The 27966-nt window shown below is 33.8% G+C and overlaps 1 protein-coding gene across 1 annotated transcript; it reads left to right on the top strand.

The window, feature by feature from the left end:
* Nucleotides 1-237: 237 nt before the first annotated feature.
* LOC149804336 (thyrotropin receptor-like) lies at nucleotides 238-27463 on the top strand. Its single transcript, XM_089932225.1, has 10 exons — nucleotides 238-386; nucleotides 2766-2837; nucleotides 3699-3785; nucleotides 9998-10072; nucleotides 11405-11494; nucleotides 13791-13859; nucleotides 17744-17812; nucleotides 18772-18840; nucleotides 23254-23349; nucleotides 23955-27463. The coding sequence occupies exons 1-10, from the start codon at nucleotides 238-240 to the stop codon at nucleotides 26341-26343; spliced, it is 3165 nt and encodes a 1054-aa protein (XP_089788351.1). The 3' UTR covers nucleotides 26344-27463.
* Nucleotides 27464-27966: the final 503 nt, after the last annotated feature.

Here is a 27966-nt window from a genome sequence, read left to right on the forward strand (position 1 = left end):
AGGTGCATAATGAGATGGTTCAGTAGGATTATGGCGAGTATCTTTCTTGCGATTGAGAGCAAGGATATACCCCGTTGGTTGCCACATGCCTGGCGGTTCCTTTTGCGCTTTTACAGGTGGATTATGGAAGCGTCTTTGAATTCCTGGGGGATCGTCTCTTGGTGCCATATCAGTAAAAACAGTTGGTAGAGCGTTTCTATCAGGACTGTTTCCCCTTCCTTGTAGCCTTCAGCGGGGATGGAGTCTGAACCAGGGGCGTTGCCACTGGAGAGCATACGTATTGCTTTCTGTGTCTCCAGCAAAGTTGGAGGGTCATCCAGTGCTTCGTTGATGGGTAATTGGGGGAGACGATTGATAGACGAATGGCGATTCAGGACGCTGTCAAAGTGTTCATCTCATCGTGGGATAATCTTCTCTTTGTCAGCAATTAGTATGTTCTTAAGAGGGACTGTCTGGTACTGGTACTTTTCAGCTTGGTGATGTTTAGTCGTTTAGGAGCCTTCCTTCCCTGCGGGCGTCTTATGGGCTGAATGAGGATGTTGAGCTTGGTGACGATGAGACGGTGGTCTTTTCAGCAGTCGACGCCGCACGAGGACTTGGTCACACGCAGATCGTTCCTGTCCCTCTTCCTGACAATGACGCTTTACTGGGAATCGTCTTTCTGCCCGTTGACCAACCCGTTGTTCCTCCGCGCAGGATGCCGAATCCAGTCTTCACATGCTAGGTAGACAAAGCCTAACTCACGGAGGGTTTAAGACCCGTCGGCTACCCTCAGCCTCGTTTAGCAGGACAGTGGAGTCCGTTTTTCGGGATGTGGCCGCTGCGCATGCCACAGCTTCTTGGAACCACAGGTGAGAGCTGAGTGTCAAGTGGAGACCAAAGGTTGGCGAGCTACCCCAGAAAGAGTACGACTGCTTCCCCCAATCAGAGGTGCTACTCCTCCCAGGACACCCCATACATCCCGTCAATAAGAACAAAGATGGACTGATGCATAATTTTTGGGTGATCATTGTGAAAGTGTTCGATCGTTAAGAAGTGAATTGTATAAACAGGAACGTGATTCAAGTATTCCGTTTGCACAAAGACTAGTGTGCTTCAAATGGATGTAAAGTCAGCAGTTTATTGCAGAAAGAAATGTAAGAAATTAATGATCTTTCATGGTAGGTGAGAGACAAAATTGCTTAGCACTGCACTCGTAAATGGTTTTCAATTATAGGGTTATAGTCTCCATTAATAAACGGGTCTTCAATATTCCGTTGAAATAATGTAATTCAATTGTAGAAATCTTAAAATGGATTTCAATAGAGAAACAATTCCATTGAAGAGATCTAGAAATAATGCTTATTTCTCAGTGTTGTAGTCTGAGATCCATTTATCAAGTCAAAGTGTCAGCATTCATTTCAGAGAATACAGTATAATTGTTCGTTAATATACAACTCAATGAAAGTCTCTTGAACTCTGGTATTGGGAAACCTTTGCAAGGCGATGGCTAAAAGATAGATCCCTCTCATACAGAGTACTGAAGCAATATGGCTTCTGTAACCGAATAAACGGCCGTCTGAATGCGGGAAAGAAATCTGTGCAATGCTGTCCAATAAAAAATGCAGCAGATCGTACTATCTTTTGCCTCAGTAGGCCTCTTTTAGATTAAACAATAAAACTATAACCATTCCCACAGACATTGCCATGAAAACTTTAAGCAATAATGCCGTAACCATTCCCAAAGACATTGCATTGAAAACTTTAAGCAATAATGCCGTAGCCATTCCTACATATATTGCCATAAAACCTTAAACAATAATACAATCAACATTCCTACAGACATTGCCATGAAATTTTAAGCGATAATACAATCAACATTCCTACAGACATTGCCATGAAATTTTAAGCGATAATACAATCAACATTCCCCCGACATTTCCATGAAAACGTTAAAAGTTCGCGACTTATTTTACCAGATATCAAGTTAATTACATTCTAAATTCGGCTTGGAGTTATATGCAAATATTATGTTAAAAGTTATCTTCTAGTAAGTTCTACATCGTCTTTTGTGTGATTAATTATTGCACTCGTGGAAAACAGAGAGAGAGAGAGATTTGTTGATTTGGGTTTAACGCCATTTCTCTCTCTCTCTCTGTATATATATATATATATATATATATATATATATATATATATATATATATATATATATATATATATATATATATATATATATATATATATATATATATATATATATATATATATATATATATATATATATATATATATATAGATAGATATAGATATAGATAGATATAGATATATATATATATAGATATATATATATATAGATATAGATATAGATAGATATATATAGATATAGATACATACATACATACATATATATATATATATATATATATATATATATATATATATATATATATATATATATATATATATATATATATATATTTCTATATATATATATATATATATATATATATATATATATATATATATATATATATATATATATATATATATATATATATATATATATATATATATATAATCAGTGGTTTGTTTCCTTTATTGTTAAGTGCAGATATTCTGCACAGAAATTGACCGAGATTGTTCTTGAATTTACCTTTTTTCTTATTTTATGACCAACGCAGTACGTGATATTTTCGAATATATTCCATGACGTAAATGAGACGATAACTTGCAGAGGAAAACGTTGGGATCCTAATGTTACCAGGACGTCTTCTTTGTTTCAGGTACTTCAGTGGAGTATCAATAATGTCGGTACAAAATGGAACATTCTCACGGTTCAGGCAACTCCAGGAATTGTAAGTTTAAAGATGTACTATCAATTTCCAGAAGGAAATCTTTTATAGATAGTACATGCCTTTATTTTTATAATTGATTTGTAAGAAAACGGAATATAAGGATGTAATTCGATAATATGAAAAAACTACTCTGAGTTCCTGTTGACCTGCTTATAAACTGAATGCATTACTTGGAGGCTTTCAGAATATTTTAATGTCTGTACGTTGACCTGATTATTGCATGTTGCTAAGATGACGATTTTGTCTCTCTCTGTGTTGATAAGATGACGATTTTGACTCTCTCAGATATATTTCTTAGTCTGTAAACAGACAAAATGAATAAATTCAAATGTTTAAATTGTTTATTTGACATTACATACTGAGATTGGTGTGAATGTATTTGAGAGATGAAAGATTTCTTTATAGTGAAAGAGTATCCATGTATGTATGTATGTATGTATGTATGTATGTATGTATGTATGTATGTATGTATGTATGTATGTATGTATTTTTATACATAAAATCTTGCCATAGAAATGTTCAACAAAATATATGTAATTATGTAACATATACTTTCGAATGATTTTGTATAAACTTGAAAGTGATTTCCCATCACTGTTTTACCGATTTATACGGTGGTACATTAATTTAAACTATAACTTGTACACTATTTGGTAAATGGACATAAATAAAACACTTACATCTTATTGTTCTTGTAAACCAAACTTTACGCTGTAAAGTCCATTGTATGATAATTGGTGTTTTATATTGATGTCATTATATGCAAATATGATTTCAGTTCTCTGCATTTAAATGTTTTAGTTAAAACGTTTTGCTTCTTGCATACATTGACAACATTTCGTGTCCAATTTCCTGACCAAGGTTTTTCCGTGACACAACTTCCGACCCATGTATTCTAGAGAAACTTGAGCCTGGAGTGTTTGATGGACTCACTGAGCTGAAAATATTGTGAGTATAGGTTTTGTTTTGTTTTGGGGGTTGGTGGAAACTACCTTTTCATAAGCTAATTTGATATTTATCTCTCTTGTACTTTTGTTTTGAGTTTTTGTATAAAAATGTTGAGACATTGTCGTCGATTGACTTGTATGAAACCGTGTATATGGTTTATAATTTGTTATTGGATATCTCGTATGTAAGTCTTATTTTCCATTTAAATCATATCGCCTAGCAATAGCCACTTTATCATAGTGAAAGATACGATCATGCAACTAATAAAACAAACGGCTTCCATGGAATTAAAACGCTAACGTTGCCTCTACCGGTCATTCTCTATCCGCATTGTATTTGCACAACCGCAGATGGTGCCTTTACCAGGCATTCTCTGTCCGCATCCGTATTTGCACAACCGTAAATGTTGCCTTTACCAATCATTCTCTGTCCGCATGCCTTTGTTAAGAGCATTTCTGGATGCTCCGTAACTTTGGTTCCGAGATAAAAAGATAAAGCAGTACACTTTAAAATTATTAGAAAGTTGTTTCCGATGTTTACAAAAATATTCAAAATAAGAAACACAAACATAAAATATGTCGTCAGTTTGGCTTTATTCCGTCTTCAGACTGAATTCGAATCTGTGTTTATTCCGTCTTCAGACTGAATTCGAATCTGTGTTTACCTTAATAAATACTTTTGGTTCCTAAGAGATTAATTTTATAAACAAAATGACTTCACAACGTGAATCATTCCAAGAAATTGCAATGAATGTAAATATTTTAATTGAACGCATTGGCGTTTATATTAAGATTCCACGCGCTTTTTAAGTTTGATGTATACCTTTGTCAAATTTTCCATACTGGAATATATATGTGTGTGTGTAAAGATCGATCGATTTTTTGTTTTTTGATTTGTACAAATATTTATAATTCTTATAGTTTAGCTGCCTCGCCTCATTGTCTTCTTCCAGTTATTATTTTAAGTCATCAACCGAGTATTCTTTTACCAACACACTCACAAATGCACACACACACACATTTTTCAGCTCTATTCTGAAACGGTTGAGTTATGTTCCTACTCAAGACATCAGTAGTTTAGGGAAGTAAATGCGAGTCAGAAAATAAAATTACCAATGAAACAAGAAGTGACCTAAATGCGTTCCGAAGCTGAAGGCTCAACTTGGGGAAAAAGAAAATCGGTTCTGCAACAGAATTTCATTGATCCTGCTTCGTTGTCTGATGAAAAATGTAAATATTGCTTATACTAATTAATTTTACGGAGTGTTATGATTAAATTTTTCCTTTTCACTATTCATTTAAAAATCTAGACCATAGCAAAGGCTGGTATCACTCCCAGTGATTCAAGGGCACACTATGAGCGTGTGGAGTCCTTTGTCCCTCCCTAATGCAGACATTTGCCAGCATGAATGATTTAAATTGGAATATTTAACGCTAGGAAGTAATTTTTGATCATCGTCGCAGTAAAAATAGTCAATTCACACGAGTCTTCCCGATCAGTAATAGCTATCTTTATGCAATGCCAATATACAAAATGACCTCATGACGATTTATTAAGGAATTTACACAAGTCATCTTGTTCAGCCTTTAAATGACCAAGATACCGTTAACTGGAAACCTTTTCAGAGGTGATTTGGAAGTAACTAGCCAAATTTCAAGAGAAACACATGGCGTCGACTGATGATGCCTTTTAATGAACCTTATAGACCAAGAGTTGTCTATCTTCATTTTGTTTACAGAAGTCATGATATCCGTGCAAAATCTAAATTGTTCAAAATATAAAATGTTCATATTTCAATAGTATACGTAAATATTACAGCGTTGTTTGCTTCATTTGTCTCTCTTTTTCTTGCATTAAGTTGACACAAATGAACGTTAAAACCTTGCATTTTATGTATATTGTCAACATAGAGAGTGATCTTCACAAACAGTTCTGTTTTGTGTTCAATCCCTTAGGTCCGCTGTACTATATATAAATAAATAAAATAACGATATCCAATAACTAAATCAAGCCTAAATTGAACAATATTGTGCAAACAATAGGGTTGACCTAACATTGTAGAAAATTCCATAGAGTCGAAATGTGTCGATATAATTCTAGTTTAAACGTTTCAGAACGACGATTCGGTTATAAACGTAACAATAATTGGCCTGCTGATTGTTAAAAGTCTTATAAATTCACACGTCAAGCACATGTTGTCCTACAATTTACTGCATAAGCAATTGTATGTGTATTGTTCAAAAGTGTTGTAAGTTTCGAATGCCAAGAAAGAATCACAGCTAGATTTAAAAGACAGAAATTAGTTCCAAGCAAATTCGAAGGACCAAATAGTTCTTCAAGAGGTCATTTTGTGTATTGGTATAATACAGACAAGAACGATTAACATTACAAACTCATCTTTTGGGGGTTCTGAATTAATTATAATTCTCGTAAGAAAGGAATGAAAAAACTACATTCTTCCATTTATTTCTTTGACGCGAGAAGAAGAAAACAAAACAAGCACTATCCAAGCTTCCACTTTAATCTGTAATGTTGATCCGTAAAATTTTCCAGACATAAATATCAATAACAAAGAAAATCACTTCTTAAAAGATAGTTATTACGGCTCGTATATATCTCACGGGTCTCAGATAACAGGTTTATAAACATTACAGATTTACAAGCATCCGTTAGATTAGAAAAGTTTAGCAAAATCATCTGACATTGATTTGGAGAAGATAATCAGTAAAATTCCTACCCACGGGGAATCACGTTTTGATGTTTGCTAATATAGGATGTAAGATTAATCTACGGATGGTTCAATCCGAGCAGGACTTCTTTCCATTAAATAAATTAGAGCTAAATCCTCGAGGCGAGACTTACTAATACAACGCGAGAATGAGAACATGGCATGAATTTTATATAACGTTAATGTTAATGTCAAACAGTTTTATTTAAAAATGGCAAAAGCGATAGTCAGAAGTATTTCTTTATGATGTTATACAATAATAACGATAAAGTATACACTGAAAATATATGCTGTATTTCTTTATGATGTTATACAATAATAATGATAAAGTATACACTGAAAATATACTGTATTTCTTTATGATGTTATACAATAATAATGATAATATATACACTGAAAATATACTGTATTTCTTTATGATGTTATACAATAATAATGATAAAGTATACACTGAAAATATATGCTGTATTTCTTTATGATGTTATACAATAATAATGATAAAGTATACACTGAAAATATGCTGTATTTCTTTATGATGTTATACAATAATAATGATAAAATATACACTGAAAATATACTGTATTTCTTTATGATGTTATACAATAATAATGATAAAGTATACACTGAAGATATGCTGTATTTCTTTATGATGTTATACGATAATAATGATAAAGTATACACTAAAAATATACTGTATTCAGCATCTGGACGATCGCAACCCAAAATAATGTCTGGTATCAATACCACTCATGCATTCGTTTCAGATAATATTTCAATGCCACTGATGCATTCGTTTCAGATAGTAGTTTTAAGTTTATTTTATCTCAAAATCCATAACATTTTTCAGTGATAAAAGAAATGTATGAAACACAAATAACTTTGAAGGGATTGCCGGCTGCCGAAACATGTTTTCCAGATTGAAGGCAATATAGTTCAGGATTTGGAAGCATTAAAGAATTTAAGATTTAACTTTCGATGACAATGAGGTTCTATTTATCATTCTCACACATAAAGTATTTCTTGTACGGCACATAAATAAACACTTTATTCACAAAAACGAGATTGCATAATAAATTTGGACTATGTCGAAAGCTTTCTTCAAAACTGTCAAGTTTTATCATTAGTGATTTATTTCACTTCTGTGCAAAAACGGAATTTGAGGAAATCGCAGCCTATCCATTTCCGGTGCGTCACATTATGGAAAGTGATAGGTAGATGATATTACTTTCTATGGTGTGACACACCGGAACTGGAAAGACTGGGATTTCCTTAAAATCCGTTTATTAAAGATTCCTTGCCATTTTAAATTACTTTCATGATAAAGCAACTTCCTGACAAAGTGCAATAAGAAAACATCAAAATAAATCGGCCGAACGATTATGTAAAATGTCTCATAAATAGTATTCGAACAACTAATATAACTGAATTATTCTAACTTCTAAGTCCTATTTAAAACAAAAACAAAAAAATAAGCCGACTTACAACTATATGCGCAGAATCGTGAAGTCCACTAAACGTTTGATTTGTAATTATTCTTCAAATTCCATATCATGTAACAATTACTAGAGACATGGACTAATGCCCTAAATAATCCACAACGTTGTTATTTGACCTATTTACGATGATCTTCTCTCTGGTATCGGTACCTAACAACCGTGTCTTCTTGACAAGCGAATCTTGTTATCTTCAAGTGCCCCTGAACGCACCTTTTTTTTAAAAAAAGTCTTGGATGGTGGCTGGGGGCATTTTTGTTTGCTTTCAGTAGGAGCAGTCTTATTTTAATCAGCATATCTCAACGTTATCTGAAAATTCCGATGTGGGATATATTGCAACAAGCAGGAAGGCCATGGCCTCCAGATCAGAATCAAAGCTAAAACGTATTACTATGAGTAACTGAGTGAATATTTAGCAGAATGGGTTCTCTGAATTCTTAGTGAATAAAAAAAAGCATGCAGAAAATCCATGAATGGGTTTCAGAATAATAAGCAAATCAGATAGTCATAATCAAAACCTTAACGAACATTTCATTCACTTTGATCTGAATATCAAGGTCATATGGGACAACGAGCTTTTAGTGGAGTGAATTGTCTTAGCTTCATAATGATCCAAGCCAAACTTAATGTCAAGGTCATATGGGACAACGAGCTTATAGTGGAGTGAATTTCTTAGCTTCGTAATGATCCATGCCAAACTTAATGTCAAGGTCATATGGGACAACGAGCTTATAGTGGAGTGAATTTCTTAGCTTCGTAATGATCCATGCCAAACTTAATGAGAAATTATCAGGAAAGTTGATTGCTATGTTTCGTTTCCCACTAAAATGGGCGCGACGGTAAGAGGGAAGTTTAAAAAAACACACACAAAAAAAACAAACAAACATGGAATTGTATCGAACATTTCATAGTATAACAATATTGTCTTGCCTTTTCTATGTTCATTTTCACTTCCATCAAATAACTAGATTTACATTAAAACAGGATAAAATAGCCAATGGAAATGATGTTTAATCGAAAATGTTATCGACGTGTGATTGTAATTGACTTTTAACCTTTTCATATAAATTTTGCCTTGGAAAGGAAAGAAAGAACATGGCTATCTTTTATCATAGTATATGTATTACAAGCACCACAAAAGTACATTCTTGTGAACATAAGTGGCGAACCTTGAATCAATCTGAATGCTGCATTCCCCAAAACAATGAATACATTTGTTTCCAAGTCTAATCGAATATTCATAATTCCTATAACATTGTGATTTGTAACCATGTTCAGTCATTCGTTTGTTATGGAGGAAAATCGCACATTGAGAAATACTAGGATGAACGCTAAAAAAAACCACGTCAAATTCAAACTGTAGGAGGCAGAAAGGCGATGACCGTCAAGAGGTCATGCAACAGTGGCAATATGTTGGCTGAGGAGACCTTTATTGTATCAGAAATCCACCCCACCCCTTTTGCTTTCATGTACACTCTGAAAAATAAAGCGAAGGAGGGTAACAGTAAAAAGGAAGAGATGGAAGTGATCTCAAACATCAGGTCATGTTTGTTTTCAATCCCCACTTCTCCAGCCAAACCCATGCCCGGGATTAGAAACGTTCTTTGTCATATACTCATCCTCATGAAACGTAATACCAAGTAGGATTACCCTCCCAGTCAATGTAGAAGGAGTTCACATTACAAGGTGAACTGAGAGCCTGACGTGCATATGGATGCACGGAATGCACCTGCCGCACGGCCTCACGAACATATATGAACAATAACAATATATCTGCAAGAGTGCGAAGGTAAATTTGTAATGTTGTGTTTTAATATAAGAAAGTGACTTTCAGGTTTGAACTGAAAATGGTATTGTTCACGAAAGACGAGTAGACGTGTTATATAAAACTCTTCCGCACAGAAGATCAGATTTATACCAAAACAATATAACGTTATTCTTCTAATCATACGAATGTAGCTATATTATTTAATATGATTGATCTATTTCAGGGGAATTATAGGATGTGAAAGATTAAGAACAATCGATACAGGTGTTCTTGGAAAGTTTGAAAAGTTGTACACGCTGTAAGTAACCATTTGCAGATTCTGCAATCATCTTATTTTTCTAACAAATACAAATAAAACCTACACATTGTCAGAACCGATGGTTTACATTAAGATCGATAAAGTAGTCTTGTAAGAATGCATTTACGTTTCTCATGATAGAAGTAGATGTAATTTATCTATGCTTCAGCGCAGATATTATCACGAAAATTTGAAGTTGATCTCAACAAATTAATACTGAAAGAACCTAATGCTTCTAGACGGACCATGAATGTCCACATAGTTACTACATATTGATTTTGGCACGCTTCCATAAGGAATATAAAGTGAATGTCACAAACATGTTCTTCGGCAACTCATTTGATTAAAACAGTCTGTCGCATTATGTTGTTTTCGAGAAAATTATCTTTTTGCGCACAATCTTTATTATTTGTTCTTGAATGCAGCCATCATTTATAATAGTCATAAAAAAAATCCTCCTGTCACTAACAATAATCATGACTATGTCAAATGGTCATAGAACAACGTTCTTTTCAAATGAAACCATCTGGTTGGTATTAAGAGGACGAGTCACCATATGAATTATTACAGTTCTAATTAAGAAGGAGATTTTACAAATAAATAATTACATCACATTATCATTGACTTCAACAACAGCAGTTGTCGAAATTGTCCATATGTTTGGAAGGAAGGTGAGAGATTTATGTCACACTAGTTTATTAATACTATTATTTAATCTTCCAAATAAAATATTTAAATGTCTTACTTTAAATCCTGGTATTTATTAAAAATTTAAAATTATATTTATACTTCTTCACTAGGTTTTCTGAAAACAAACACTTGTCTTTCTGACACCGCGTGTTATCAAGAAAACCACTTTATCAAGGCTTGACACGGAATCTCCATATACTTTCAGCTTGAAAACACTAGTATCCCAAATATGGATATAATATCCATTATTACAAGTGCAAGATATTGCAGTCTTTTTTAGTTGTATATTTACCACTTTTTTAATATCTCTTATTTAACGTATGATATAATGAAATTATATTTATTTATAAGAAAATGTACAATTCATTAAATGTCTTCATTCAAGAGTGATTCAGTTAACAAACAACCAATCAATCAGTCAAACCAATCAATCAATCAATCGTCATTGGACAGCAAAAGTAACGTTAAGATATGGGAGCTAAAATACTTTTGTGTCAGCATCGGGTTGCTTTATAAATCAAGCAATAATTATATATGTCGTGAACCCCCTCCCCGCAAAGAAAAGAACAAAAAATAAACAAACTTGAAAAATTCTACACTGCTTTTTTATACTAGAGTTTAATTTCATTTTAATGTTTGCAGACATATTTTTCGCGGCGGCCTGGTTTCCGTTCCCAATCTGACATCCTTCCACACCGTTAATAAGGACTTCAATGGGATGATGACGGATATGTAAGTCTGAACACAGTTTTCTGAATCGATGGTGGACGATTATCTCATAGTTTGTGCTGGTACTGTTGTTATCACAACTAAAGGGACGACAAAATGCATTTAAGGAAAATCAACTAGTTGTGACCAACTGATTTTTAAAAATATAAACTAGCTATTTACCGACGTTTTGCTTTCAGCACCTTAGTAACGGACTATTTGTTTATTTCACTGTTGTAATAGACGACATTGGTTACGCTCTAGATTTTTCAACTTTTGAAAGGTTTTGCCTTTTAAAGAATTATCATTTTCCAAGTGTTCCTCACTCGCTATCCTGGTTTGTCTTATTTATTAACAATGTAACTTTCAATTCCCTTCATTCTGGTGTCAGATTGATGGTTGTAATTCGGACTATATAGTATACAGCCGAGCCTTTGATTCAAATGTTCATTTCTCACATGGCTGATAACTCTGCTTGGTTATTTTTTAACTTCATGGACTCCAAAGATCAATATAAAAAAAGCTTTTGTTGTTAAATATTTTATATTGTATGTATTGCTCCTCCAGTAGTTAGCATTGCCTTTTCAGACAAACTTCATTATTCTTATTTTACTACGTTAGTATTCTTTGGACTAGTCCATATTCATTCCTCGAGCACATTCACCTGTCCGTTTTAATCAGAGCGATATTTCCCTAATACCAAATATAAAGATATTTTAGTCATAGTCCATGAAGGTAGCAGAAGAGGTATGTCAACATTGTCTTCACTGATCTAGATGCGAATGCACGCCACTTCACCGTATACTTTCATTCTTTTCGATGTATTTAATATTTGTATGGCGGAATCTTTATCGATACATTGTATGTCGCTATCGTTGTAAGCTCTTCATCTCTGAAAGCAGTAATTGTCCATGCTTATAACGTTATTTAGTCCAGTTATGCCACAAGATGACAGCCTCCTTAAAGCCAATTGAAATTTAGATGGTTATCGGAAAGTTTGGATTTAATTTGGATATAATCTGCTTTCAGATTAAAAAGTACACGTTTTATCAGTATTTCGGATTGTCTTGATGAAACTTCGAGATTACATAACGAATGGTTTATAAGAAATCGTTGTGTACTGGAGTGTGGTATGTTATTGAAGTAGGTTGTAAATAACTAACATAGTTATAGGCTGGTTCCTCGTCTATCTCCATAATCTAACTTTATCTTCATTTACGTAGTTGTACTTTGTAATTATAAATTAAAACAGTTCCAAAACTGACTGACAGCAAATCGGTAGACCAGTTCATCAGTTACATACCAGATGTAACTTATTGACGCCACAAAATATATACATCATGGCGACTTTCGTAGCCCAGACTAACTACCGTTATGTTTAGCATTTATCACCTGACTATATCTTTAAAACCACCAAGTGGATTTGGCAAAATATTTTACATATATTTCCCTTCACATAGTTTATTCATTAGATATAGATAAAATGGGTTTGTTAATTTACATGGTGAAATTTATTGAACAGCGTAGGTGATGTAATTAAATTGATTGTTACCTCCTGTCATTGTTGCAGAAAAAACTTACGTAATACTTAATTTGAGACCCAGACTCATTTACTTACACAAATATTCCATGAAATCCGTTTCTCTTTGTATTAAAAAGATTTACGTACTAAAAAGGAATGTATAATGAATACAGAGGTCAACCAGATATGGTTATAAATGTATTAGAGATGAATGTTTTAAACAACAACAACAACAACAACTACTACTACTACTACTACTACTACTACTACTACTAATAATAATAATAATACCAGGAATTAAAAATGAACGAAGGAATACAAAATTACACAGCTAGTTAGACAGGAATTGGCAAAGGAAAACACCAGATCTAATTCCTTTCCAATTTTGTCAATCGTTTACCAAGATAATCAAAAACGCTATTTTAAAATGTCTCTAATAATATCCCTTCAAGTTACCACTGTCAGCACTATTCTGCACAGGGGCATAACTAAATAACATACAATTAATACCAGAGGATCATAACTAAATAACATACAATTAATACCAAAGGATCATAACTAAATAACATGCAATTAATACCAAAGGATCATAACTAAATAACATACAATTAATACCAGAGGATCATAACTAAATAACATACAATTAATACCAAAGGATCATAACTAAATAACATGCAATTAATACCAAAGGATCATAACTAAACTGCTACAGCTCAAGTCGTTATGCTGATGGATGACGATCTATTTTTAATCATATAAATGTATATTTCTCTGATCTTTGTATCGATTTATTTTCAGAGATTTACACAGCAACAAGATCACAAGAATAACATCACGTGCATTAGCGGGAATCAAAGTCGACTCTCTGTAAGTAAATCAATTTTCCAAACAAAAGTTTCACGTTGATTAAAAAAAATCGCTTTTTAAGTGCACATATTTTGAAGTTTTACATTTCTATTACCTTTCGTTGGGCACATTTGTTTCAGGTGAACATTTACTTTTAAATCTAAATTTTATTTTCATACATGGGAATTATCGATTGGTTATTTCCTCGATTTCAGATCAGAATATTGATATAATCATTTTATTGGTGTCCCAATGTAACTATTGTTAAAGCCATTTTAATTAAACTTGCCCTGACATGAGTTTTTACTGTGCAAATACTGAAATCACGATAAACCATGCTATTCAAAATCTCTCTCGTGTTGAAATTAACAGATCGTTCGAGAATGATTTCTAGTCAGATAATAGAATCGCAACGCACATCAATAATTTTGTGAAAAATGCTTTTGAGATTTCAATTCAAACAAGAATTAACCGAACACAAAGTATTATGCCATAACGTAGGTAACACGATATACATTTTGCGAGAAAACAGTTCAGTTGTAAAAGACAACAACAATCAACATCAATTAATGGTTTCTTTTGTTAGTGATTGTGATTTGTGATTTTTTAACCAAAACGGTGAAATCTTTAAAGAACAAAAGAAATGTTATGGACGAAAAAACCCTCAATAAAGATGGACACACAGAAATTAGCTCTTTCCATCTGAATTTTGTATTTATCACATGGCAGCGAACAATAAAAAAAGCAGGTTGTTTTAGAAAATACAAAAATGCACAGAGGTATTCTATCATGCGTTTGGTTAGATTGCAAAACTAGTGTAGGAAGAATTAAAACACATTGCAAAAACTTGTGGTATTTACTGGTGAAGATGAGAACACTTTAACTCAATAAATACATGCCATATATATGATAAAATGATAATTAAAACAACAACGTGCATGGCAAAGAAGCTTGAGTTCGCAAAGTTAGTGATATCGATAGCTTAAATGGTAAGTACATAGATCCTTCTTAAACTGAATGCAATTTAAATTTCAGATATCCAAAATTCATTAAACTTCTCATTCATAACATGTCTGGTGATGTCAGACACTCATTTATCAATATAATTAGACAACGTCTTGATCAAGAGGTAGTCATGATTCCAAACAACACATGGAATTGATTTGTAGAAACTATATGGAAACATTAGTGAAGACTTTAAGTGACAAAATATTTACAGAGACAATGAATCAGCTTAAAATCTACAGTTTAAATAATGGAACAAAGACGTGTACTCCACAGACTATATAGGTAGGATTGAAGGGTTTAATGCAATATTTATTTCATAGATATACATTTTCCACTTGTCGTTCAACAGATAGAATATATCTGAAGACAACTATTAATGTTGTGTTTCAGATTTCATGGAACATTTTAAACTAACTGCATTCTCTGGTGTTCACAAATATTGTATCATGTTGGATGCGTAAACACTGTGGTATTTGTTTAATAAGTTATAAATCCGAGATCTTAAATCCAATTATTAATCAAACATAGTTAGATTACATGAAGAGACAGAAAGCAGTGAGATGAAAATCAAGTAATGTATATTGTTCTCTTGAAACGAGGACATTATTGTATTCTTTCAAGTAAAATAAATGAGTGAGATTATATAATACTGACCAGGTTCTGATAGCGCGGATGCCAAGGCTTAGATGATGTACTGTTAAACTTGGTGGAGGACGTGGAACACCTTGAGAAGGATCTGTGCTAACCAACCAACAAATAAAAATAATCAGAGCAGTTAAACAACACATTGCAGAAAAGGCAAACATATCATTTAGCAAAGAAATAAAAAAAAGAACCGACTAGCATGAGGCAGTGTAAAAAAGACACTACGACATGTAATTCAATAAGCAGAACAAGAAGATAAATATTAACAAATGAAACATTTGCATCTGTTTAATAAGTTTGTTTATTGCTCTTTTATTTCTATGAACGATTGTAGTTAGGTAGTTTAATAATATTATATGTGATTAATTTAAGTTGCGACACTTTGAGTTTACTTTAGATGCTACATGAAGGAGTTTCCAGATCACTTTTTCATGGTTTACAAAACATATCGGTTTATGGACCACTTGTATTATGATAGTAATTGGAACACTTGATATAATGATATGTAAGTGATTGTAACATTTCTGTGAAGAGAAACGAAAGAGCAATATGCGGCATTCTGGCAGCCACACACAATGATAATACGAGGGCTTGGTGGGTTGTTGGAGTGGATTGACAAATAAATCCTTGTTACAATTTTGTTTTCTTAGCAAATAGTGTTATTTTTGGCAATTAATTTTATTTTATTTACCCTAACTAACAAAACCATAGAAAACACGGCGACGTAAGGTTATAAACAAAAATTAGTTTTCATTGGCCTTAGGTGCTTAAGGTAATGCTCCGCAGTTTTTACAAAATTTCACTTCCTCACACGTGGAGTCCTCTGCATAAATGTTTGAAAACTTTGCAAGAATGGGACCTTTTTCATTTCTTACAATCAAAATAAAAATGTACGTGTCTACATCATGCTGTTATATTATATCTCAGTCAGAATTGTTCCTCACCCATTCTAATCCAGCTTGTGAACTTGCAAAAAGTCTTCCAAAATAACCAGATTTCGGTATTTTTGCTCTGTTCTTATTCTAACAAACGAGGTTTTTTTGTGGCTTCTACTCATATGCAAATTACGAGTACCTGATTTGAAGACTATCTGACCATCTAAATTGCTTTAATTTCTTTTAAAATATTTGTTACACATTGCTGTTTTTCAAAACTGTCCATTTGACATGAGTGCATAGTGTTTATTCGAACCCCTACTTAGCTACATATCTGCAATATCTGGTACATAATGAATGTTTAAGCAGAACTGATTCACACCAAGATAAGCTTTCCTGGCGTCTACCTTAATAAACGTTCGATCCTTTTTGTTCAATTTTTCGTAATTCTTCCCTGTGCAAAATATGAAACTGCGGAGTGGAACCTCAGATGCATATTGCGGAACGATGCAACGGGAGGGGCGGGAAGCACGGAAGCTGTGTAGTACGATTGTATAAATATTTAAATAAAAATTATAAGCTATATCAAGTGGTCAAGAAATCTCACATTATATAATATTATGGCCAAAATAATATATTCTCTTCATTAGATATTTGATCCTTTACTCAGTTATATTTTTGCTTTATTGCATCTTTATTGAAAACTTCGTTCACTTCTAAATTTACTGAGAATTTTCAAAACAAAATTTGAAATCATACGAAATGCATGATTTTTGCATATATTAATTTGTCCTATTACTTATTTAAAATATTAATTCCTTTACCATGCATGTTAAAACTAATTAAAAGATTCGTGACAATAACATTATTCAAAACTTGAGCTCGCTTATTTTTTACTTCTTACAATGTAGGCCTACACCAGTATGAAATTTTGAGTTTTGTCAACATTGTTGTGCTTTGTTATTTAAACATTTACTCAGAACATATTTCATATCAAATATATTTCATTTTGTTTAAGAAAATATTTGAGCTATATTGTGAACAATTATTAAAATTCTAAAGTTATAATTATTTGCTCAGTAAGGTTTTAAACAGTCGGAACTCATAACAAGACACTATCGGTGCGTATGTTGAAAATGTTAGAGAATGTCTGACGTAAAAGAATAATATTTACCTCATATAATTTGCAGAATGATTCAATTTATAAGTTATATCATAAGCACACATATTGATCATAAACAGATTCATTTATCATACGAAGAAATAAAGTTGTTCTTTATTATTTAACGACTGTTGATGAACGAAAGTCACACGTGTTGTCCTGTACAATTTCTAAACTTTAATATCCTTTGTGTCAATTTTCGTTATATTCTTCAGACGCCTGTATGATAACGTTGTGGATACCATAGAGTCAAATGCGTTCAGTGACCTCCAAGCCGTTACAGTGTAAGTCAGAGTAACATTGTTATGTGCAGCAAAGTTAAACAGAAGAGACAATTAACAAGATTGCCTTTAAAGATGACCACGAAGGATGCCATTAATGTTAATCTCTGTCAATAATGATTTACAAACCAATTACGGGCAAACTGATAAGAGGTTTGAAAGACATATGGGATGTTAGGAAACAATGACGTATAAACCATTAAATTCCAGAGTAGGCTTTATCATAGATCAGCCCTAAGTAAAGAATTACAGTTAAACGTAAGAAGTCACCAAAAATGATCATCTGGATTTCCACTGAGTCAGATACAACAAATCAAATATTTTCAGTCACTGTTATGATATCAAGATCAGGTTGATGTTTAGTCAAACAAATGTCATTAGTTTCTCATGCATTAGAGACTATAATCAAAGTGAAAAGGGTCTACGAAGAATGTTACAAATCAGATGTGTGTCGATGTTGGAAACAAATCGCGGCCATATTTATATTTGTTGCTGCTAATTAGATTCGTATTCACTCTACGAATATGAAGCGTTAGATTAACATGTAATTTATATATACATTGTCGCATTTATTGGTAAATTTATATGAGTTTAGAGCTTCTAATTTCTCAAACAATACTTGATACATTTTTGGTTTTGTTGTTCCCAATTTGAATTTTATCCCTGAGAGCAAATTATTATTTGCTGTGCTGAATGATAAAATTATTTTGTTTAAATTTAATGCAAAAAAAAAAAATAAATTCTATATAAACCACTGTGTTATAACATGGAATACACAAATTTTGCGCTGCAATTGATTAGTCCAATCCATTTATCAAGACTTCCTACACCATACAAGAAATTATTGCAGTAATAATCAAGTGTGAAACTGCATATGAGATTTTGAACAATCAGACATAAAATTTGATCTTGGTATTAATATAAAATATTTGTCATAGTAACCTTTCTATCTGTCTTTTCAGAGAATTGAATGACAACCACATCAAGGAAATACAGTCGTGTGCATTCTGTAATTCGAAGATCGCAACATTGTAAGTGTTGAATAAAGATTACTGTTGCCGTCTTTAAAGTAAATTGGATTCTAAGTTTTTCTTCTTTAGTTGTTCTTGAAAATGTGTTCTTCAATAGCTTAAATCTTTCTAACTTTACTCGAATACGAATGATCTTGTTGCATCAAAATATAATGATATTTCAAGTAACGTAGAAATCAAATATGGGTGACTGTTAGTACTTTGTTTTATAAGCAATGTGGAGAAAACATTATTCGATAATTGGTTGTTGCACGCCGATTTATAAGGAACGCTTGACATCTATGACACGCAATGACATGCCAGAACACCAATAAAAATGCAAACATGTAAGACATGGTTCATTTAACGTATTGCACTGTTGCATGGTAATGCTCTAGGAACGTTTTCTACAGATAATGATGCAAAAGTTGCTACATCACATTCGATTAGGCTCATCATTAAGGAAATTTTCCAGGAACATACACAATTTCCAGCACGAGGATATAAAAGGAAAATATAGAGACTACATCAAAGATGACCAACCATTAACTGAAAATGTCTTACGTTCCTTGTTAATTTTATATCATAATTACAAGACATAACTACTAAATACGCATACTGTAAACAATCCGATGTACATCTTGGCTTGTGTTTTCAGGATTAGGTTTAAATACATATACTGTACACAACCCGATGTACACCTTGGCTAGTTTCAAGATTAGGTTTAAATACATATACTATACACAACCCGATGTACACCTTGGCTAGTGTTTCAGGATTATGTTTAAATACACATATTGTGCACAGTCTGGGTACAGTTGGGCTAGTGTTTTCAGGAGTAGGTTTAAATATATATACTACACCCAGTCTGATGTACATTTTTGGTGCATCCATGCATGTATGTGTTTATGTATGTAACGTTTAACGGCCCATCACCACGATAGTGGCTGTACGGCACCAATTAAAAATAAAGTTAAAACAATGTAAACATGAAGAATTGCACAAAGGATTGCAAGATCGCCTCTTCCAAAAGATATAAAGATGACTTATAAAACCATACAATATAACAAGTAAAGCTGTTACTTGTTTGGCGATATAGGGTACGATGTAATAACATGACTGTTTCGAAGTGTAATCAGGTCTTATCCTACTGTTAACTAAACTTGGCAAGCTCTCAGATCTGAAAGCGAGCACCAAGCAATCGTTCAATTCATATAAACACAAATTAATTCGAAACAATTTATAAATGTGTAATTTCATGATATTGGCAAACCAGAAGAAAGAGACTACCACCAACGGGGAAAGAAAACATTCACACAAAAAAGAAATAGAAAGATACAAGATACAATATAAAACTGATCAATGTTGTATTTTCTCTGAAATAATTCGTTAAATCGGGCGGGTGGGACCATACCATTTCTAACCTTTCTCCTAGAACTCATTTAAATAGTTCGCCTAACCGCAATCCAACATTCGTTTGATAACATATCCCGATATATTCATTTTTAAATTAAGTTATTAGGAACAGTCTCCTTTGATGATTTTAACGTAATGCATTCACATTGTGTTGTACTTTTTTAAATAAATATTTCTTTCTAACTAATTCTGTAAACTATTAGTTCGGTTTGTAAGAAGTAGACAATATACAAATAAACACGTGCGGACTGTATTGTATTGTTTTCTTTTTAAGTATTGTGTAACTTGATAAATTGTCGGATATTTTATGAAAGTGAAGTGTATAATCCTGTACACACTCTTTAACACTGGTAGACCTATTTAATCTTCATTTGTATATACTTCTGTGATACGATCAAGACTTGATATACGCCGTGTCAGTTTGTAATCAGCAAAGAGTGTAAAAGCATATACCGCCCGGAATTGTAGATCTTGCCTATGGGAATACAGGTCATACAGTAAAATGTATTGTGCTGTTCTGTGCCTAGCTGCATTAAATTTTAGATTCATATGTTATTCGTTATTTATATGTTGATACCTTTTTACGTGATTGAGAACATTTATCTGAACAACATATAATAAGATCGGCTGAAATATGATCTTTTTCAGGCGTCTGAATAACAACGATATAAAGAGTCTTGGTGATACTGTTTTCAAAAACGCTGACATCACTAATTTGTAAGTTAAATTGAATTTGAATTGTATTTATTTTGTTGATACTGTGTCGCTGTAGTAAATTAACGATTTCCACATGTATTCATGTTCGTCTATGTCATCACCATCATCATCATCAGTTACAATACCACATCATGAATTATAATCATCGATACGATACTAAACTTAAAGTGGTTTTATCAAGATTTTTTTTAAATTGATGGATACGAATTGATTTCTTCCCAAACTTTAACTTTGTTAATTATTTTGATCTGTAATGGCTGTATTGTTTACCTCAGAGAAGGGAGTGGTGTCAGAAAAGTACATTTTTACAATACACGGAAGAGTCAGAAATCTTGTATACATCGCTTACACGCAATACCGCTTGATGATCACAAAAGTCATCTGTTCTGGTCAAGTCGGTGGGTGTAAAAGTAAATAAGTAACTAAGAAATAATATAGTTATATGTTTGGTATCTTCTCGGAGTTGCCTAAATGTCGCATTTTTTTAAATTATATATAATGGCTGAATTATTTCGAGAAAATCTATCTGAAAAATCTATGAAATATTTTCATAAATTATTGTCGTATTTTAGTTGCCATTAAGTTCTTATTCCACCAACAGAGCCACAAAGAAACAGACTGATGCATCATGGCATGTATTATGGGATCCACAATGCTAAGATCCCGAGGTGTTTACAGGCAGTCATAGAGCATGACGTTAACGTTCCAATATTTCACTGTATCTTTTGTTAGAAGTAAACACATACTACTCTTGACTACTATGTCGAATTTGGTTGTCCTTTTCGTGGCTTACAATTGTCTGGTTAATACATACGACTCTTGACTAATATGTCGAATTTGGTTGTCCTTTTCGTGGCTTGCATTTGTCTGGTTAACACTTAAGACTCTCTGACTATCCTGTAGAATTTGGTTGTCCTTTTCGTGGCTTGCATTTGTCTGGTTAACACTTAAGACTCTCTGACTAATATGTCGAATTTGGTTGTCCTTTTCGTGGCGTGCATTTGTCTGGTTAACACTTAAGACACTCTGACTATCCTGTAGAATTTGGTTGCCCTTTTCGTGGCTTGCACTACCCTGGTTAGCACGTAAGATACTGACTACCTTGTCAAATTTGGTTGTCATTTTCGTGGCTTGCTTATGTCTGCTTAACACTCAAGATTCTCTGACTACCCTGTCAGATTTCGTGGTCATTTTCGTGGCTTGCATTTGTCTGGTTTAATCTATAATGAAATTCGCCAGCCTACAAGACGAAGAAAAATAGATTTCTTTGCTGGCATCAAGCAACCTTAAGGAGCAAAGAAAATTGTCTGGCGCCATATCGCCGATTATTATTTTATCATTTCAATGGTATATTAAGTAGAAAGGTCAGATACTAATGAAAGATAATGGCAGCACATTTATAATGCAAAAGCTTCACTTCACGTGAGATATTAGTATTGAATAAAAAAAGAATCCCTAATAACGGGATCAACAAGATCTAAAACAGTTGAGAGTTATTTGCGAAACACAACCACTCGTTTTTTCCATATTCACCTTTTATTTCCACTTTAGGCACTACTACTACTACTTGTCTTAATAATAATAATAATAATAATAATAATAATAATAATAATAATAATATCCAGGATGATATAATTAATAAAAAAATTAATTGTTTATATCTTTCTTTAAAACGTATTTGCAAGGTATTTGTAAAAATCTACACGATGACATCAAATCATTAAAATAACAATTAAATAAAGAATTTAAATATGGAGTATTCACCCAATTGTATAACAGAGCAAAATAATTATTAAAAAAAACACATGCGAAAAAGATTAATTAGCGTTTATACAACGGAAAAAGCTACATCGACTCTTCACGTCTTGTTTAGAGTGTTTTTCAAAGCTATATTGTAATGAGACAGACGCTTCCTAGAATGACACCGATCTCATCAGGTAGCAAACGAAAGATTATAACTGAAACCGTCTGATTATTTTTACATCCTGTCTTATTGAGCATACAGGATATTGTTTCTGGAATGTGATGGCCGTGAAGCCACATGAAGTGACAAGAAAAACAGAGGAATATTATCCTAACCAGTGTCCTGATCTACTGGTTTTCTTAGGGACATCAATAAATATGGTACTAATTGGAATCGTAGCAATATTAAGCTTCTTTTGTGAGAAAATGTATAATTGATATGATAAATTCACTATTCACCTTTAATAACATTGCGTATAATTATCTGGTATTAAACAAGAAGTAGTGTGGCAAATTCTGTTTTGGGTAACGTTAAGAAATTCCATTGTATATTTGCAGATTTATTAATAACAATCCAGAGCTGTCAGTTCTCAATGATGACATTTTTTCCAGAATTGTTGAAAAAGATACGGATATCAAAAGCTTGAAGATGTTGTAAGTAAAAATAGTATACTATTTTGCTTCCTATTTCACGTCCTACAAATATATTACGTATTACAATGTACTGCCTGAGGAGAATATGAGAAAATACGTACGACAATCTAAGCTTATGCTGTGGATGCTGCTTTTATACCGTTTCATACTTAAAATAACGAAAAATACAGAACCTTCTCATGCTTATGTGTGAGGACTGGAAAATGTTGTTAGAACATTACGCATTGAATACACATGTACGAACAGCTCTAATGCACGCTCACAATGGATTTCATTTTAATTCTTCTCAGGAAGGCGGTTTAACTTTAAACAATTCACAGCCTGTCGAGAACGCTATGACCTCTTTTTAGCGTTTTCCTTGATCCATTTATATCTTTCTCTAATATTGGAACTTTTTCGGGTCAGCCACAAATTGTTCTTTGTTGACTTGTCACTGAAATCAATGATTGTCTTAAATGAGCGTGACGTTGTGCTTCATATAGTTGTATTTGATATTGTTTTAGTTGTTGTGTCATATTTAAATATGACTCCCAATTTATGTTTTTCTTTAGATATCATTTTTAAGATTACTAATTTGTTAGTACAGTGTGTATTTTATTTGTCAGAGACTTGTCCCAGACGAGTATTACAAAACTCCCCACCGAAGGTCTGTCAGAGCTGAAAGAGTTGTTTCTCCAACGAACACGTTCTCTAAAGCAATTTCCGTCTGTCCTTCGGTTTAACAGGATCACTCGAGCTGAGCTGCATTACCCACACCATTGCTGTGCTTTCAAAAACCCAGAGAAACAAGATCCACACGAGTGGAAAGTCTACAAACAGTTTCAAGAAGCCATCGATACAGATTGTGCTACGACCATTTCTCCAATATCGGTATCTACTCCTACACGTAATGGACCTGAACACTTTCATTTTAGCATCAACAAAATCATAAGGAGAGCCGCTTTTAACTTTCCAGAGAATTTTTTAGAAAAGAATAAAATAAAAATCTTTCAAGCATTACTGGAAAATGAAACATCAGGAGGAATAGCGGTTAAGAAGAAGACCCCGGATGGGGACTTTTTTGGGAAAGCATTTAACATTTGGCATCAGCAAGAAATCGAAAATACGTCAGATGTAATTTCTGTCTTTTGTGGTAAGCTCCCAAAGGCCGAGTATTACAGGAAAGTCATATGTACCCCAGAACCTGATGCATTTAATCCGTGCGAAGACGTTATGGGATATGAGTGGCTTCGTGTTGTAGTATGGGTAGTCGTCTTGACAACTGTTCTCGGAAACCTAACAGTTTTAGTGGTTTTGCTGACAGGCAGAGGTAAGCTTTCTGTACCAAAATTTCTAATGTGCAATCTAGCGTTCGCTGACTTTTTAATGGGGGTATATCTTTTGATGCTTGCCGCTATCGACTTGCACACACTTGGAGAATATTTCACGTATGCTGTATCGTGGCAAAACGAGGGTGGGTGCCAGGCTGCTGGATTCTTGACCGTCTTCTCCAGTGAACTCTCCATATTTACGTTGACAATCATTACATTGGAGCGATGGTATGCTATCAGTCATGCCATTGACCTGAATAAAAGACTTCGGTTTAGACAAAGCATGGGGATCATGGCAGCTGGATATGTTTTTACAGTGGTTCTAGCGACACTACCGCTCATGGGAATAAGTGGCTACGGAAATGTTAGCATCTGCTTACCCATGAAAGTGGACAATGCCGTAGACGCTGGGTACGTTATATCGCTTCTTCTGCTCAATGGTTGCGCTTTTCTGGCAATATGTGGTTGCTACATAAGCATGTTTCTTCGAGTGAAAGGGAGTGATACGATAGCTCGTAACAATGATACAACAATTGCAAAACGAATGGCTTTATTAGTACTGACCAATTTTGTCTGTTGGGCCCCAATTGCATTTTTTGGATTGACCGCATCCGCTGGGGCTCCATTGATTGACATTACAAACTCAAAAATTCTTTTGGTCTTCTTTTATCCCTTCAACTCATGCGCTAATCCATTTTTATATGCCATTCTTACTAAACAGTTCAGGAAAGATGTCTTTATACTGCTAGGTAAATATGGAATATGTACTGAAAAGGCAAACCTCTACAGAGGGACTTACTATACAACGAGATCTTTTTCCCACTCACGGACTAAGGATCTAGCTCTTACTCACATGTGCCAGGCAAACGGAAATGGTAATCCATCAAATTATACAGGAAGTTCACATAGTTCAAAGGCTTCATTGAATAGTACACCGAGGATCACACCCCAAAGCACCCCAAAGATCCCTTCCCACCAATCCTTGGACAGAAAGCTGAGCATCGTTCCCGAAACTAGCCATTCTTCTGACGCTGAGAATGTTCAGGCGAATGAGTATGCTCGAGACGATGTTGATAAATGTGCTAAACATGGCAGTAGCCCGAGGTATATTCGGAGCGTTAGTGAGTACATGGTACTGTATAACAAAAGAGATGTAGAGTCACACACACGAGCTCCAAAACAGCAAGTCAGTATCGATACAAGTACTAGTTTCAGCAGCGGTTACACAGATATAACGGTAGTAAGTGATATGTCAAACAATATAGATTCGCCAAAGGTGTTCGAACGTAAAGATGAAATTGAAAAAAGAGACAGTTTTGAGGCAATCCATTGTAAGGAACTCCAATCATTAAATGCTACCACAGACAAACAATTCCCATGCTCACAGTATTCATTAATTGGGAAGTATACCGGAAATAACAGTTATTTAGCCGATGCGAACTTCGAAAACGAAACAAGTGACTCGCTATCCACGACAGACCAAAATGTCTCTGTTTTATGTGGCTATGAATCTAGTTGTTTGTGTAGCAGTATTACAACAAAGGGAAGATCCAGTCTGACTAGAAGTCCATCCCTCAGTAGCTTGGACGAAAATGTAGAGCAGCCTTTATTGTACAGTGATACTTATATAAGCCCTTCGCCGCGCAGCTCTAAAAACGATGATACCAGAGACACTTCATTTTAAGGAGAACATATATCTTGTAAAGACTGTACTCTTCATTGACTTGTAATAACATTTGTGTTGTATGCGCTGATAATGTTCATCTTCGTATGAATGAGTGATGTCAAGAACATTTTCAATTCAGATTGTAGTATCGTTGTTGATATACAAATTGAAATCTGAAAATGCAATAACGCTCAAATCTCAAAACACGCGCTGTTTAATCATACCTTTTTCATGCCATAGCTATCTGTTACTTGCTACGCTAGGAACACGTCGATAACATTAGAGACAAAATCTGTGTATTTGGTAATGCTAAGTATGTGTGTACTTGCTAGCTTTACTAATTAATTATAATAAATTAGGATAGAGTCAAATATTCACATCAGATGAACATCAGTTGTGCTTAACTTAATGATTTTGTTAAGATAATGTATTTAACACTATGGCAAAGTTGTGTGATATTGATCTTGTTTATAAGATGCGTATTTTTAGTGCAATGTTCCTACAAGGAATTATTTATTTAATTATTTATTTCTTTATTTATCGCTTTTCTCCTACACCATCCAACACCATTTTGTATTGAAAAAAGACAACATTTTTTTGGCGGTGGGGTAGGACAGCGGGGGTGGAGAATCCAGGGGTGTAAACAAATCAGACAGTATGTGTTGTGATATTGCTATGCGTTTCAATAAATCTTAGTCATTGAATGGTTCAGACCGATTCATCTGAAAGTTTACTCATATGCCTTTTCAAAACTGATGGTTAATTTGTTAGAAATAATTCATGCAAAATGGACCGTCAGCCTTCATTTAAACTACATATGGTACATTTATTGATCAGTGTAAGACCCGGACATGGTACATTTAGTGATCAGTGTAAAACCCAGACATGGTACATTTAGTGATCAGTGTAAGACCCGGACATGGTACATTTAGTGATCAGTGTTAGACCCAGACATGGTACATTTAGTGATCAGTGTAAGACCCGGACATGGTACATTTAGTGATCAGTGTTAGACCCAGACATGGTACATTTAGTGATCAGTGTTAGACCCAGACATGGTACATTTAGTGATCAGTGTAAGACCCGGACATGGTACATTTAGTGATCAGTGTTAGACCCAGACATGGTACATTTAGTGATCAGTGTAAGACCCGGACATGGTACATTTAGTGATCAGTGTAAAACCCAGACATGGTACATTTAGTTATCAGTGTAAGACCCGGACATGGTACATTTAGTGATCAGTGTTAGACCCAGACATGGTACATTTAGTGATCAGTGTAAAACCCAGACATGGTACATTTAGTGATCAGTGTTAGACCCAGACATGGTACATTTAGTGATCAGTGTAAGACCCAGACATAGTACATTTAGTGATCAGTGTTAGACCCAGACATGGTACATTTAGTGATCAGTGTAAGACCCGGACATGGTACATTTAGTGATCAGTGTAAGACCCAGACATGGTATATTTAGTGATCAGTGTTTGACCCAGACATGGTATATTTAGTGATCAGTGTTAGACCCAGACATGGTACATTTAGTGATCAGTGTAAGACCCAGATATGGTGCATTTAGTGATCATTGTAAGACCCATTTAGTGATCAGTGTAAGACCCGGACATGGTACATTTAGTGATCA

The sequence above is a fragment of the Sinohyriopsis cumingii genome, chromosome 2 (genome assembly GCF_028554795.1).
Source record: "Sinohyriopsis cumingii isolate HCF-2022 chromosome 2, ASM2855479v2, whole genome shotgun sequence".
In the NCBI taxonomy this organism is placed as follows: domain Eukaryota; kingdom Metazoa; phylum Mollusca; class Bivalvia; order Unionida; family Unionidae; genus Sinohyriopsis; species Sinohyriopsis cumingii.

Excerpts from the sequence above, each read along its gene's own strand:
- LOC149804336 (XM_089932225.1), top strand. The coding sequence starts at position 238 with ATGGAGTCTGAACCAGGGGCGTTGCCACTGGAGAGCATACGTATTGCT. Across the intron at positions 10,073-11,404 it reads TTTGAAAAGTTGTACACGCT|ACATATTTTTCGCGGCGGCC; the intron begins GTAAGTAACCAT and ends TAATGTTTGCAG. Across the intron at positions 13,860-17,743 it reads GGAATCAAAGTCGACTCTCT|ACGCCTGTATGATAACGTTG; the intron begins GTAAGTAAATCA and ends TATATTCTTCAG.